Source organism: Erythrolamprus reginae, chromosome 2 (genome assembly GCF_031021105.1).
Source record: "Erythrolamprus reginae isolate rEryReg1 chromosome 2, rEryReg1.hap1, whole genome shotgun sequence".
Classification (NCBI taxonomy): domain Eukaryota; kingdom Metazoa; phylum Chordata; class Lepidosauria; order Squamata; family Dipsadidae; genus Erythrolamprus; species Erythrolamprus reginae.
The window spans coordinates 269,339,753-269,355,938 of NC_091951.1; the positions used below are offsets into that span (position 1 = coordinate 269,339,753).

Consider the following 16,186-nt stretch of genomic DNA (forward strand, 5'->3'; position numbering starts at 1 on the left):
TCTAAGATGGCTCTCCAGCCTCCAGAGGTCTTAGGGACCATGAAGAGGATGGGAGAAGCCTAAACCTCTCTGGAGAGAGGGGACCGGTTGAAAAGCTCTAATAGTCAACAAATGAGAAATAGCCTCCTCCATTCGGATACGAGATGGAGGGGAACTGGGAGAAGGACAAAAAATAAAACGGTTAGGGGGAGGTGAAATGAACTCTAACCTTAGGCTCCTTTCCACAGTGTCAATGACCCAGGGGTCCTTACAAGAACGGTGCCAGGCGGAAGAGAACCAGGCTAGGCGACCGCCTATGGGAAAGGAGGAAAACTTACCATCTGGCTCTTTTGGAAGCCCTGGTAGAAGAGGATCCTCTCTGATAACGGGAACCTCTGCCCCTGGTGGTTCTAGATTGGGATCGAAACCGAGGGGAAAACTGACCTGGACTCCTTTGAAATGCGAAGCCCTGATCCTGTAGACGCCCTGTGCGCCGAAAGGGCTACGGTTTAGGGGCCTTCTTGGTGGTAGGTCCCAAGACCTTTTTCTTGTCTGTGGTCTCTGTAAGGAGAGGGTCCAGAAGGTCTCCGAAGAGGAGGTCACGTTTCAGCGGACCCATGGCTAACTGCCACTTCTGTCTTACTCCCGCCTGCCAAGGGCGGAGCCATAGAAGTCTTCTGGCCGTTGTGGAGGCTGCTACTGACCTGGCTGCAAATCTGGAAGATTGGAGGGTAGCATCTGCTACATATTGGGCAGCTGCGAAGATTTTGTTGAAATCCTGTTGGCCCCGTAAGTCATCTGGAGGCAGGTGTGGTTGGAGCTGACGAAGCCACAAGAGCATAGCTCTGGAAAAGAAGGATGCCGCTGCAGCACTCTTAAAGGCCCATGAGTCTGCAAGAAGACTCCTTTTGAGCATTGCTCAAGTCGTTTGTCCTCTGGCCGGAGGACCTCCTCTGCTTCGCCAGGCATGGCGGCAGTCGAGTGGAGAGTCTTCACTGGTTCATCTGGCTTGGGACATGTTAGGAGTTCCTCATAGACGGAGGAGAGCTTGTAGAGCTTCTAGTCCTTGGGAGTGGGAGTAAAGCCAGCAGTTGGGTGGTCCCACTGTTTAAGCAAGGCATCCTTAAACAACTTGGGCATAGGAATTACCTCATTGTCTTCCTGTTCTTTCATGAAAAAAAGGAAGATTATCCTCCGGAGGATCTGAGGAAGAAGTAGCCTGTTTTTCTTGCCCGGCTAGCCCCGTGGATACTCTAGCTTTAAGCAGGAGAGATTTGAAAAGCTGCAAAGGAAAGATAGCAGCTGGGGCTGGAATCTTAATCTGAGATTCCTCATCTTCCGACAGACGCTGAAATGGGTCATCATCCTCTTCTGCATCCACGTCCTCATCCTCTTCCTGAGAGGAGTCAGAGACCTCCATGGCTGGGGCTCTGTAGGAAGGAGAAGAACTCACGGGACGGGAGGAGCGTGGAGAGGGATGAGACAGAGAAGGCACATTGAAAGATGAGAGTTTAGCGTCAATGGTGTTAGTCAGAATAGTCAAGATAGACTGAAACTCCGGTGGCAAGGAAGAAATATCAGCCGGAAAAGCCGGAGGATCCCTGAGGGCCTGAGCAGGTTCTGGCTGGGAGGAATCCTCGGTAATATCTGGCTCCTCTGGACCTAAACCCCATAGGTTAGGTTGGGGTGGATTTAGGTTTGGCTCATCCAGGGATAGCACAGGAACCCCAGAAAGAGGCAGGTTAGAGGCCTCCGGGGGGGTTGGATTGATATGCACTTGGGCCTGCACCTTAAAAGTTTGGCTGGTTTATCATGTATTTTTTGTAGGGCTGGGTCCCTTCTCTTCTCAGCCCTGGTGGGCTTGGCTAAGGAATGGGTGCCTGAGAAAGAGGAGGAAGAGGCCTGGGGAACTTCAGTAGAATTACCAGTAGGCCTAACCTCTTTGGGACCTTTGGTAGTGCCTCTCTTGGGAAAAGAAGCCATAGTCTGACAATTAACAGAAGACAAGGCTGAGCCAATAACTGAATAATAAGGAGAAGAATTTCAAGGACTTCCCAAGAGGAATGGATCCTGCTTCGAGGCCTCGAAGCTGCTGAAACTTGAGGACAATCTGGGCAAACCCAGAGTTCGTGCCCCCAAACCCAGCGGGGCCAGCCTCCCTAAACTTTATAATTAAGTAAACCAAGGCACTCTGGTTGGAGGCTTAGCCGGTGGAGAATTTAGCCTGGGACCCCCAAGGCCCGCTCCGGGATCCACGCGGTGGACTGAGGCCTACACGGCTGGCAGGGGGCCAACACGAGAGGCCTAGATTTAAAAAGGGCGCGAAGGCCTTCGCGCCGAAAAAGATCGCTGCGTAAAATTTCTTAAAGGGGAAGCGATCGACTAAGTCCAGGAGACTAGAAGGCGTCTCACTCCGCAGGAGGTATTTCTTAAGCCCTTAAATATTTTTGTATACAATAAATAATCAATAATTCAATAGGTAAATACTTGCACCAGGACCTCCAGGCCAAAGGATTAGAAGAATCCACAAGCGGCCGCAGGAATCGTAACCGGCAAAATCGCCGGGGGAAAACGAAACCGCAACTTCTCCCAAGGAAAAAAGCCTAGCCGCTTTTTTTCTTTTTTTCTTTTAAACGGCTGGCGCAATTAGTGCAAGTAAATAATTAAAGACAATAAATCTTACTACTTTTTGAAGGAAAAGATCGAAGGGAAGGTGTTAGAATGTTGAACGAGCTATCACAATACAACCGCAGGATATGCGAACTGAGCGAATTCTGGGGAAGGGGCGGATCCAGCACTCTTTTTTAATACTAGGCTCAGTTCCAACGGATTGGACAGGAGCAACCCATGTGACTGCTGGACCCACTCCTTCAGTACGGAGAATTATTATTGTTGTTTACCATAAGTGATAGTAAAACAGTTAAGCAGAAATCATGCCATATTATATCTGTGCAAAAGCCTGCTGGTTATCTGTTTGTAATCTCCATTTGGTAGGAACTGTATAACAGAGGGCAATAGTTGTTGAATTAACGTACCTCAAATAGGCTAATTTAAAGAATGCATCCACATTCCCAGACCTGTGGGATTGAAATTTGGCAAAGTTGTGGTTGCTCCAATGCTACCATGCCTCTGCTGTCTGCCACAGTCACATAATCATAATTGCTAATGCTCCCTTCCAGCTTCCTACAAGGAAAATCAGTGGTGAAACCAGCAGGAAATCAGAAATGGTTTCTACTCTCATTAATTTATTGCCTCTCATGGTCATGTTTCTCTGAAATAATTATCCAATGGGTCACAGATTCTCTACTTAAAGTTTAAATGTCTGTTGACTAAATTATATGGTGTGATGCTTGATGTGTGCAATGTTGGGATTCTAAATCAGGCAAAGAAACTTCAATTCTGATGTAGCCTCCCTTGAGGTACCTGCCAGTAAGTCCTTAAGGAGCTGTGTTTTTTCCTTGGGTTGAACTGTTTTATTTTTTTATTTCCAATTTCTGTTGGAAAACTTTTAAATAATGGTTATGGAATCTGAAATTAATAAATCGAGAATATAACATTGATAATTTTCTTTTATTACTCTACTGTAATTTGGTGTTTTTTATTGTGACTGCATTTTTTTAAAATGATACTTTTCTGGTTTCTGACATACTTTCATAAGCTGTATTCCATGTGAACCCATGTGCTGCTTGATGTGGCTGAAAATGTAAAAGCCTTTTTATTTACCTTGTTTAATATTCAGTTACCATAGAAATTTGTTGACACGCATACTGCTGCAGCTAGAATTCAAGCATTGTTAAATAGTTCAGTTCTTAGAAGCCATTTATCTATGCTTCTAACTTCAGTGCTGTAACTGAAGTATGGGCATAACTCTCATTCTTTTTATGCCAGAAAAGTGCTATTTCTTTTATGAGGTTTGTGATCTAGTGGTTCCAGTGAATGGATTATGACCAGATTCAGTCTATAATAAAGCTTCCTCAGATCATCCTCTGTTATTCATTCCTGCATAGAGAATAAAGCAAATGGACACAGTGTCCTGGTTCAGAAGGACAGTAGAAGAGCATATAAAATGGCTGGAACAGGAAGGCCTATCATTGTTATAAAATAGTATTACATGTGGCCCAGTATTTTTTTTAGGTTCAAGTTCATATATGAATTCAGCTCTTACTATTTGTCTGAATGTATTTTGGAATTTATATAAATTCATTCACACACACACGTGTATCATTTTTCTTTGGAACCTATAGGTTTTATAGCCGGCTATTCCCTTTCTTTCAGTTACAGCAGTGATGGTGAACCTATGGCATGGGTGCAACAGGTGGCACTCAGAGCTACATTTGCTGGCATGCAAGCCGTTGCCCTCGCTCAGCTCCAACATGCATGTGTGTGCTGGACAGCTGATGTTTGGCTCACACAGAGGCTCTGGGAGAGTGTTTTTGGGGATATAGGGGGGCTTTTTTTTATCTCTCCCAGCTCCAGGGAAACTTTGGGAGACTGGGAAGGATGAAACATGAGCCTACTGGGCCTACCAGAAGTTCGGAAAGAGGTCATTTCTGGCCTCCAGAAGGCTTGGGAGGGGGTTGAGATGCTGTTTTCGCCCTCCCCAGACATTGAATTATGGGTGTGGGCACTCACGCATGCGTGATAGCATGCACACACACTCTTTTGGCACCCGAGGAAAAAAATGTTCACCATTACTGGCATAACAGGTTGGGTTATTAGAAACATCCAATGGTTGTTTCCCTGCAAGACAGGAAAATCCAGCTCCTCCTATGGAAGAGCTTCCCAAGTCCTGGCTGTTTCCAGGCTTTGGGGCTTTGGCTAGTTTTTCAAAAGTCTTCTGGTGCCGTTTAGTGTCTTTCTTGGCCACCTTGGAGCCTCTGCTATTCACAGCATCTGCCTTATGGCTCCTCTCTAGAGCTCCCTTGGCAGCCGCCCTCTGGCTGGAGGAGCTCTGGCTGTAGGTTGGGAAGGCTATAGGGCAAGCCCTATTGTTCCCTTCCTGAGGCTTCTGGCTGGTGGAAGGCTCCAGAGCCATCATTTTCCACTGCGTCGCAAAGCAGATTTAGCCTGCAATGGGTTGCTGCTGTGGCAGCTTGAAACTGCACCTAACATGTGCCCGCTGCTATCAGTGTGTCCAGGCTAGAGTGGGCAATGACTGAGTCCCCTCCGCGTTTTTATTTCCTTGTGGGAAGCCTGGGGCCTCGGCTTGGTGATTAAGACCCAGAAGAAAAGGAGCCCCTCGCTGCTGCGTTGGTAAGGACATCAGCTTATCAGAGGCCAGAAAAGGTATCTAACTAGCAGACCAGTTAGCCAACCTGACTGCCGAAGTGATTTTGAAACAATTGTTCCCTTGAACTCATGGTTAGAAGATCCAGAAATTGATGCTGTTCAAATTGCACATCTCTTCTAACTGAAGACTGAGTCAAACTGGAAAATCATCATGCAAACAAAACATGATCAAAAAAAGATCACATGCTCAACCTCCAGTCAGAAGAATAGAGCAACACCCATTCCCGTCTTCTCTCTCCCCAGCTCAATGGAGAAAATATATTAATCCAGTTTAAAGATTCAGAAATTATATTGCTTACAGTCAGGCAGGGGTTCCTCTTCACGTCCAGTAGGCGTGTGTGCACCAGCGTGAGATTTGACTACTGCGCATGCGCCGGAAGCCAAATCTTGCATGAGGACGCGTGTGAGAGCGAGATTTTTGGTGGGTTTTGTTGATCAGCGAAAATCACCAAAATTTATTTTATTTATTTATTTATTTATTTGATTTGTATGCCGCCCCTCTCCGTAGACTCAGGGCGGCTAACAATAAAGAACAGCATATAACAAATCTAATATTTAAATTACTTAAATTAAATTAAATTAAATTTCACTCATGCGCATGTCCGCATGCAAGATTTGGCTTCTGGCACATGCACAGAAGCCAAATTTCATGCCGATGAGCGCACACGCATGCCTGTCAGCTGGAGCTGCATACGAAACTCCATTTTCACTACCAAGACACCATATTGGGGCATTCCGGCTGCAACCCGCTACTGGTTACAGTTCAAACACAAGACCCATAAGTAAATGATACTTTCAAATCAAGTAACATATTACATTGATATACCTATGGCAGAATTTAGTACCAAATGCAAGGACAATTATTATTTAAATCATTAAAATATTTCTAAAGACATAGAGTGGGTTGGAGAAAGAAAACACTATTATTTCCCTTTATCTAACCAGCATTTTTTAAATTGTTTTTGTTTATACAACAAAAAAAGCCTATATCAGTGTTGGCAAACTTTTTTGGCACCGAGTCCTGAAATGGGAACATGCACACACCAGAAACCAGAAGAGCAGCTGCCGGGGAAAATTGCCTTCCGGTTTCTGGTGCGCATGGTCTTCACATGCAAATCTGTTCCAGAAACCAAAAGACCAGGTAGAGGTGCCTGCTCTTCTGGTTTCTGGTGCTCCCACACACATGAAGACCAGCTGGTTGGAACACCGGAACCCGGAAGATCAACGGGCAACAGCTCACGTTCCCAAAGAGATGGCTCTATGTGCCACTACCAATATACGAATAGCCTACAAGAATAGCCAGTGCACTATAGTATTGATCTAGAATCAGGAAGTCCCTATAAGGGCAATTCTCAGACCAACCTACCTCCATAGAAACATAGAAACATAGAAGACTGACGGCAGAAAAAGACCCCATGGTCCATCTAGTCTGCCCTTTTACTATTTCCTGTATTTTATCTTACAATGGATATATGTTTATCCCAGGCATGTTTAAATTCGGTTACTGTGGATTTACCAACCACGTCTGCTGGAAGTTTGTTCCAAGGATCTACTACTCTTTCAGTAAAATAATACTTTCTCATGTTGCCTTTGATCTTTCCCCCAACTAACTTCAGATTGTGTCCCCTTGTTCTTGTGTTCACTTTCCTGTTAAAAACACTTCCCTCCTGAACCCTATTTAACCCTTTAACATATTTAAATGTTTCGATCATGTCCCCCCTTTTCCTTCTGTCTTCCAGACTATACAGATTGAGTTCATTAAGTCTTTCCTGATACGTTTTATACTTCAGACCTTCCACCATTCTTGTAGCCCGTCTTTGGACCCGTTCAATTTTGTCAATATCTTTTTGAACGGGTCCAAAGACGGGCTACAAGAATGGTGGAAGGTCTGAAGTATAAAACGTATCAGGAAAGACTTAATGAACTCAATCTGTATAGCCTGTATAGGTTTCTGTGGATTAAGTGGTGTTGTAATATTACTCACCTTTAGCCCGTAAATATAATATGGGATAGAAGTCTAACTGCTTTTAATTAATTTATTTAATAGAGTAATTTTGATGCCAATTTGACTAGGATAGAAAATGGGAAATGAGTTCTGGTCCTGCCTCAAATACAAAGTGAGCTAGCTGACTGTGATCCAGTCACTCTCTCTCAACCCTAGGAAGAAGGCAATAGTAAATCATTTCCAAAATCTTGTCAAAAAGAATTGCAGGGACTTGTCCAGGTACTTACCAGGAATCTGGACTGACTTGAAAGGCAACCAAAATAATAATAGTTATTATTATTAAACAATATTTCACAAACTTATTCCAATGTAATATACTGTTGCCTCCATAATTTCCACCCAGCGGACTAATTCTGAAATCATGAACCTTTGGTCCAATATAGAGTATATAAAAGTAAGACAGTTTAGAAAAGGCTGCATAAAACACCTGGCCAATTCATATTTCTGATTGCAGAAATTGCCTCCATCTGATATCTTCTCCTTTGTTATACTTGTCTAGCACAACCAATCACTTTATTCCAGAGCAGGGGTCCCCCACCCCCCATCTGTGGAGTGGTACCATCCCACCATATGCCACCAACAGGGCCACACAAACAAGCGAAGCCACCTCCATGGGATGCAGACAGCATGCAAAACCATGTCCTCTCCAGTCCACAGAAAAACCTTTGTCCACAGAACTGGTCATTGGTTTTGGTACCCAAAAGATTGGAGGGGTGCATACTGAAAAGATATGAAGTTAGAGGCTGCTGTGGAGATGAGGGGATGGCTAAGTTTCTATTCCACTAGCATTTCTCTGTTCTAGCTAGCTGGTTTAAACTAGATGAAATCATTATAGAATATTTCCTGTTTTGGAACAGGTGTTCAATACATAGTCCTCATTTTTTAAAATCAATTCACAATCAGCTTGGAAATGTAAGAAGACACAGTCAAGATTAAAAACAATAAATACCTTGTATTCACCAATTCCAGGATCTATAAGAAATGAGCGAGCTGATGTAGATGGCAAACTTGAGGATCCACTGTTCACTCCTTGTTTGACTTTATTCTTACAGTTGGCAACCGCACAGGGACCAGGCTTTCCATCTTTTTTATTCAAAATTATAGAAGGAGCATTCGACTCTGAGCGTATCAAAAGCTGAACTATATCATTCAGTCCAACATTATAATCAAATAAGGTATGGCCATCTTCAAGCTATTAAAAATGCAAAAAAAATCCATCAGAAAAAATATATTAAAAACAAATCAATATAATATAAAAACCTCAAAATAAAAAACAGAAAAAGCTTGCATGAAAATAAAATATATAATTACCCTGTTTTACCCAAAATAAGACATCCCCTGATAATAAGCCCAATCGGGCTTTTGAGTGCATGGCAATAAGGTCAAGCACTTATTTCAGGGTTCTGAAAAATGAAAAACAAGGTCTTAATTTTGGAAACACACAGTAATAGCTGGTATTAATGACATATATTTAGTTTTTAGTGGAAGAGCTACATTGGACAAAATGATCTGTAATGTACTCATTTATTTAGTATATTTCTATTTCTATTTTACAACTATATAAACATAAAACAAAATGCTCCTTCCCTTTAGATAGAAACTTTTCACACTATTCCAGAGTTATTCGAGATCCAAAAAAAATTTCAGGGTCTATAGAAGGAAATAGCAAAAAATGTCTATCACTACTTTCTCCAACAGAAGAAATAGTAAAGTACTCTTCAAGGCAGCGGTCCCCAAACTACGGCCCGCGGGCCGGATGCGGCCCGCTGAGGTCATTTACCCGGCCCGTGGCAGCGTACGAGATTTTACCATCTATAATATACTAAGTTCCGAATGTCATCTCCACTCTGCTGCCGAGCGTCTGGCGGCGGCAAGGAAGAGGAAAGCCAGGAGGGCGGGGAGGAAAGCACCCTATGGCAGAGCAGCAACAGTTCCTCTGAGAAAGAAATTGGCCAATTGCTTTCCTCCCCGCCCCCTGGCTTTCCGCCTCCTCCTCCTCCAGACGGTCAGCTGCCGACCGTCTTTGTCCCTCCAGTGCCGCTTTTTTGCTTTTTTTTTTTTTTGTACCGGTGAGGTTTGCGCGCGCTTGGGCACTTTTGGCGTGTGGGGGGTCTGCTGCGGAGAGGGAGAGAGAGAGAGAGAAAGAGGGAGACATAGAAAGGGAGTGTGAGAGAGAAATAACGCAAGAAAGAGAGGGAGAGAGAGAGCGGGAGAGTGCTGCTTTTTTGCTTCTTCGCTGCCCGCGGGGAGCCTGGAAGCCCTGCAAGAGCGTCTGGAGGGGGCAGTAAACAAGACCGGCTCTTCCCGCGGGCAGCGAAGAAGCAAAAAAGCAGCACTCTCCCGCTCTCTCTCTCCCTCACCGGTGCAAAAAAACCGCAAAAAAACCGAACGGAGGCGGCGGCGGCGAGCTCAAGGAACCAAGAGCCGGTCTTTCTCCGCGCTGAATTGTTGCAGCTTCTGAGGCCGCATCCGCCTCCAGGCGAAGGGATCTCCTCGGTGGGCAGCCTCGGTCCGAAAAGGACCGGCTGTTGGCCCCTTGGCGGAGGCAGAGGCGGCCTCAGAGGCTGCAACAATTCAGCGCGGAGAAAGACCGGCTCTTGGTTCCTTGAGCTCGCCGCCGCCGCCTCCGTTCGGTTTTTTTGCGTTTTTTTTGCACCGGTGAGGGAGAGAGAGAGCGGGAGAGTGCTGCTTTTTTGCTTCTTCGCTGCCCGCGGGGAGCCTGGAAGCCCTGCAAGAGCGTCTGGAGGGGGCAGTAAACAAGACCGGCTCTTCCCGCGGGCAGCGAAGAAGCAAAAAAGCAGCACTCTCCCGCTCTCTCTCTCCCTCACCGGTGCAAAAAAAAACGCAAAAAAAACCGAACGGAGGCGGCGAGCTCAAGGAACCAAGAGCCGGTCTTTCTCCGCGCTGAATTGTTGCAGCCTCTGAGGCCGCCTCTGCCTCCGCCAAGGGGCCAACAGCCGGTCCTTTTCGGACCGAGGCTGCCCACCGAGGAGATCCCTTCGCCTGGAGGCGGATGCGGCCTCAGAAGCTGCAACAATTCAGCGCGGAGAAAGACCGGCTCTTGGTTCCTTGAGCTCGCCGCCGCCGCCGCCTCTGTTCGGGCGAAGGGATCTCCTTGGTGGGCGGCGGCGGCTGCAGCTTCAAGAGACCAACAGCCGGTCCTCGTTGAGCTGAGCTTCCTTTGGCTTCCTTCGAGGCGGCAGGTGAGCTTTGCAGTTTTGCCTCGAAGAAAGCCAAAGGAAGCTCAGTTTGGGGGCGGGCCTGAAGCCACCGCCGCCGCCTACTCTGCCCCGCACTTAGTCTGCACTGGGCAGCTCTGGCGGGCGCGGGGCAGCAGGGCAAGCCGCGAAGGTGGCGCAGCCAAACGTGGGTCGAGCGGGAGGGCACTGAGCAGTTGCGTGGGGTGGCGGTGGGGCGGTTGGCTGCAAGGCACTGGCGCCGGCGGCAGCTTGATGTGTTGCAGGACGCCGCACATTGCTTGCGCTGGGCATGGGGCTGGCACCTCTGTCCCGGCCCAGCCAGTGGGCCAGTGCCAGTCCGTGCCCATGCCCAGCGCAGCGCCAGCAATGTACTGCGACCCGACGTTGGTGCCACTGTCTTGGAGCTTCTGCTTGCAGCCGACTGGCTCGCGGCGCGTTGCAGGGCAGGAAAAAAAAGAAGAGAGGAAGGAAGAGAGAAGAAAAGGAGAGAGAGAGAAGGAAAGCATGAGAGAGAGGGAGAGAAAACAAGTGAGAGGGGGAGGGAATGTGAGAGAGAGAAAGAGAAAAATGAGAAAATGATGGAGGGAAAGAACGAGGGAGAGGGAAACAAAACAAATGAGACAGAAGGAAAAAAGGGGAGAGGGAAGAGAAGTGGGAGGGAGGGAGGGAAAGAAGAAGAAATGGAGGGAACAAGGAAGGAAGGAAGAATGAAATGAATTGAGGGGTGGAGGAAGGAAGGACTTTTTTGGGGGGGCGGTGTAAATTTTTTAAAAAATTTCTCTCAACATACATTCAAACAATACAATGTACCATCTAATTTTCCCTGAATAAAATGCAGTATTTTGTCAGTAACTAATATCAATCATCAAAAAAGTTGCAAAAGTTTTTTTTTCTAATGTTGTGATCCAGGTACATACTTTTCTTTTAATTAAATTCCCTCCTTAATGTTCCTTCTAAAAGTACAACACCAATTATATTTCTAACTTAACCATTATGCCAAAGTGCTTTCTTCTTTCTTTATATATTTTTCTATAAATATTTTTCTATATTTTTCTATAAACCAAGAAAACCTTGTATAACCAATCAGATGTTAACAAAAGAAAATTAAAAACAAAACATAAACATATATGAATCTCAGACTTCTTTCCCCCCCCAAATAGTACGTTCCCATTTTGTTTTTTACATTAAAATAAGGTATGTGCAGTGTGCATAGGGATTTGTTCATAGTTTTTTTTATAGTCCGGCCCTCCAACAGTCTGAGGGACAGTGAACTGGCCCCCTGTGTAAAAAGTTTGGGGACCCCTGCTTCAAGGGAAACCTGGAGCCAAATATCAGTTTAGTATTGGATTTAACACCTTCTTAAAGAAAGACACTAGAAAAGAATTTAGTCATGTGAATTAATTTCTGGAAAACCACCAAAAAGGTATCCTGTATCAGGAAACTATAGGCAGGGGTTTGTTCTCCGACCCTGCTGCTTGGCTCCCAGACATTTCATTACTAAATTAGATTAACATCTTCAACTCTACTGAAGATGTTGCCTAGTTTGATAATGAAATGTCCAGGGGCCAAGCAGCAAGCTTGGAGGACAAACCTCTGCTAAATCTACAATCCAAGCAAGCTACAAATATTATCTACCATTTCTAACCGTGTTTATGCTAATAATCCAATAAGTAAGAATAGGATAAATAGCAGAACCCCAATAAAATGTGATGTTAATTCACTCCTTCCTTCCTATTAGAAGGAAAATACAGGAACAAAGAGAGATAAAGATACAGCAATTCCATATACAAAGATGCAGTTAAACCAGTGATGGCGAACCTATGGCACGGGTGCCACAGGTGGCATGCAGAGCCATATCTGCTAGCACATGAGTCATTGCCCTAGCTCAGCTCCAATGTGCATGTGTGTGCTGGTCAGCTGATTTTTGGCTCACACAGAGGCTCTGGGAGGGCATTTTTGGGTTCCAGAGAGGTTCCAGGGGGATGGGGGAGGGTGTTTTTATCCTCCTTCGGCACCAGGAAAGCTTTTGGGACATGGGGAGGGTGAAACACGAGCCTACCAGGCCCGCCAGAAGTTGGGAAACAGGCTGTTTCTGGCCTCCAGAGGGCCACCACGGGGTGGGGGAAGCTGTTTTCGCCCTCCCCAGGCATTGAATTTTGGGTGTGGGCACTCGCACATGCACAATAGTGCACATGCACACACTTTTGGCACCTGAGGAAAAAAAGCTTCGCCATCACTGAGTTAAAATATGTACACTTGTTTCAGTTTTAGTCAATCTCTTAATTCCTAGTGACACAAACTGGAGTCTTCAATTTCATGGCAATAATTACCTATATCTAATACATGAAAAAAGGGGATTTCAAGTTATCATTCCAACTCTACTGCTGAAGATACTGACACATGCCCAGCAATGCCATGGCCAAACGATGTTGTCAAAACTTTCCCTTCCCCTATTTTCAGATTCTGCAAAAGCAATTAAAACATTTCCTACTCTTTTTTCCAACCAAAAATTGTGAATTTGGGATATGGAACAACAAAAGTTAATACTGAAGTCCTGTTTTGCAATGCTAGGGAATGCTTTGGGTACACACTTTCACTTCAGGAAAAATCAGGCAAACAAGAGAAACTAGGCCACTGAATTCTGATGTCATGAGATAATGCAGCACTTTACAGGTAGTCCTTAGGGACCATTCCAAATTACAATGGAAAAGTTGTTTACAATCTATTTTCAAAGTTACCATTGTTGTACCCATTGCCTTACAGTCATGTAATCAAATTTTGGGTGCTTAGCAAACAGCTCACTCAACTGTATGGCCATTTGTAGTATCCCACATGACCATGATGTACTTTTTTACTGATTTATTTAGTTTACATTCAGTTTCCAGCAAAAAACACAAGGGGAAATTGATTCACGTAATGATTACTGCAAAATATATGTTTAAAAAAATCCAATCTGACCTTTGGATATAAGTCATTGTGGTTGGCCTACAACCACAATGACTTATAATTCAAAGTAAGTCAGGACTGCCTGCATTTTCCACTTAAGGAACTCAAATGGCCATTTATTGATATATGTTAAAGCAAACTTTGCCAAGACACAAATTCAAATATCTCAAATCTTATTTTATGACCATGTGCGTCCATTTTATGACCATATGACCATGAGTTGAGAGTTCAAGTCAATGTTTTTAAAATTACAGTATGATCTTGATATAATTACAGGAAGTCAGTTTGGGGGAGGCACTCTTCTTCATCTTATTGATAAGGAGTCCAGTCTGGGGTCCAGAATGTATTAATTTCCTTCATTTATTATCACACAAGAATATAAGTTCCAGTCAGGCTTTCAAAATCTTATCAATACAACCAGGGGAAGAAAAAAAGCAAAAAATAGTTTTATTTTGGCAACATCCTCTTTATATTCAAAGTGAATTTCTGAAGCAGAAAACTTTCAATTACAAATAACTTTCAAAATTACAACACTGAAAACAGTGGCTCATGACCATTTTTTACACTTTCAGCCGTTGCAGCATCCTACTCTAAGCAGTTTACAGAGTCAACATACTGCCTCCAACAAACTGGGTTCTCATTTTACCAGCAAGATTCAAATTGCTGGCAGCCAACAGAATTAGCCTGCAATACTGCATTCTAACCACTGCGACACCATGACCAATGTTGCCACAACTGTTTTCAATAGTTACAAATAAAAATAAATACTTGTTAATTGAAGAGGATAAATTTGGCCTTTATCTAAAAGTAAAATTATGGAGTATGTGAATTACAGTATTTTATCTTCATTGTAACAGTATGTAATACCAGTATTAAATAAGAAATAAAAAACACTTTTTATGGATTTTTCATAGTCCTAAAAAAGCAGCTTTTAAAACTTGAAATAAAAAAAAACCACCACTCATTTTGTTTTACCCTTGCTTTACAATCCAAATCTCATTAGTTTTATCCTCTCAGAAATCAGCTAGTACATTCTTAGGACAAGAAACTTTATAAAATAATCAAATAACTCAGCAAGTCTCCTTTAATTCAGTTAAATATATGCTTAGGGTTCCTCCCAAGTGGCATAGTTTCAAACTACTCATACAGACTTTGATTTAAGGTTGCCATACTATATAACAAATGCAACATAATGTTTTCTTCTAGTTGGAACAAGACAGAAAGGAAACAAATATGTCTGGATGATATGAAAACCTCAAAAAACAAAATTAAGACTAAAACCAAGGTGGGCAATTTGGTACTTTTACAGAAAGATCCTCTATACATAATTAACCAAAAGCTTTGCAAACACACTTATTGTAAAAAATAATACAGTGATCCCTCGATTTTCGCGATCTCGATCTTCGCGAAACGCTATATCGCAATTTTTCCCACCCGATGACGTCACTCTCTTCCTTTCTCATCTTTCTTTCCCTCTCTCTCTATCTTGCTTCTTCCTCTCTCACACTCTCTTCCTCCCTCTCTCATCTCTTTCTTTCCTTCTCTCTCTTTCTCTATCTCTCCCCCTCTTGCTCTCGAGCGGCGGGCGGGCGGGCAGCAGCGAGGAGCCGAAGATCGGGGTTTCCCCTTTGCGTGGGCGGGGGGGAAGACCCAGGGAAGGTTTCTTCGGCCGCCCAGCAGCTGATCTGCTCGGCAGCGCCGCAGCAGCGAGGAGCCGAAGATCGGGGTTTCCCCTTTACGTGGGCAGGAAATCCTACACTACTTCAGACAGACGATTATCCAACATCTGCTTAAAAACTTCCAGTGTTGGGACATTCACAACTTCTGGAGGCAAACTGTTCTGACTGTCAGGAAATTTCTCCTTAGTTCTAACTTACTTCTCTTCTTGATTAGTTTCCACCCATTGCTTCTTGTTCTACCCTCAGATGTTCTGGAGAATAGGTTGACTCCCTCTTCTTTGTGGCAACTCCTGAGTAACAGTATTGTAGAGCTTTTGCTTTACATGTACTTGCAGAGAAATTAAACCATCTGAGCCTTCTGAATATTTGAAGCACATTTCCAGATAAGGTTTTATACAGAAAAGAATCATGAATCCTATAAAGAACATATGTAAACCCTATAAAGATGTAATTTCTTTCACTATCCATCTCGCATGCTGACACTACAAAGAATCTGTTGCAAATTCATTACAAGCTGAGAAATTAAATAACAGTTTTTCTTCCTGTCATCAAGATGAAGGATGAGGAAGCAGAGAATGTCAGAAAACAATCTTAAATATTGACTCAGTAATAAAATTCATGCATGCTAAGAATCATAGACTAATAGACATTTCTGTTTATTAACTATTCAAAAGAAGAACAATGTGTTTTCTTTTATGGGTAAACACGGACAGCAAGACAGATAATAATTTCAATTTTAAAACAATATCCTCTTCTACACTAATGCAATAGACAGTCCTCGACTTACAATAATTCATTTAGTAATCGTTCAAACTTACAATGGCACTGAAAGTGACTTGCAACCATTTTTCAGTTACAACCTTTGAAGCATCATCATGATCATGTGATCAAACTTCAGATGCTTGACAACTGGCTCATATTTATAATTGTTGCTATGTCCCAAGTCATGTGATCCCCTTTTGAAACCTTCGGACAATCAATGTCAATGAGGAAACTAGATTCACTTAACAACCAGGTTACTAACTTATCAACTGCATTGATTCATTTAACAACTTTGGCAAGAAAATCATAAGGTAGGTCAAAACAAA

The 16,186-nt window shown here is 43.7% G+C and overlaps 1 protein-coding gene across 1 annotated transcript in view; it reads right to left on the bottom strand.

Moving 5' to 3' along the window:
* UHRF2 (ubiquitin like with PHD and ring finger domains 2) overlaps nucleotides 1–16,186 on the bottom strand; it is a 68,989-nt gene that overhangs the window by 48,687 nt on the left and 4,116 nt on the right. Inside the window, exon 2 of the mRNA XM_070742573.1 lies at nucleotides 8,223–8,465. Coding sequence (XP_070598674.1) covers nucleotides 8,223–8,465 — 243 coding nt within the window. The remainder of the gene's footprint in view (nucleotides 1–8,222; nucleotides 8,466–16,186) is intronic.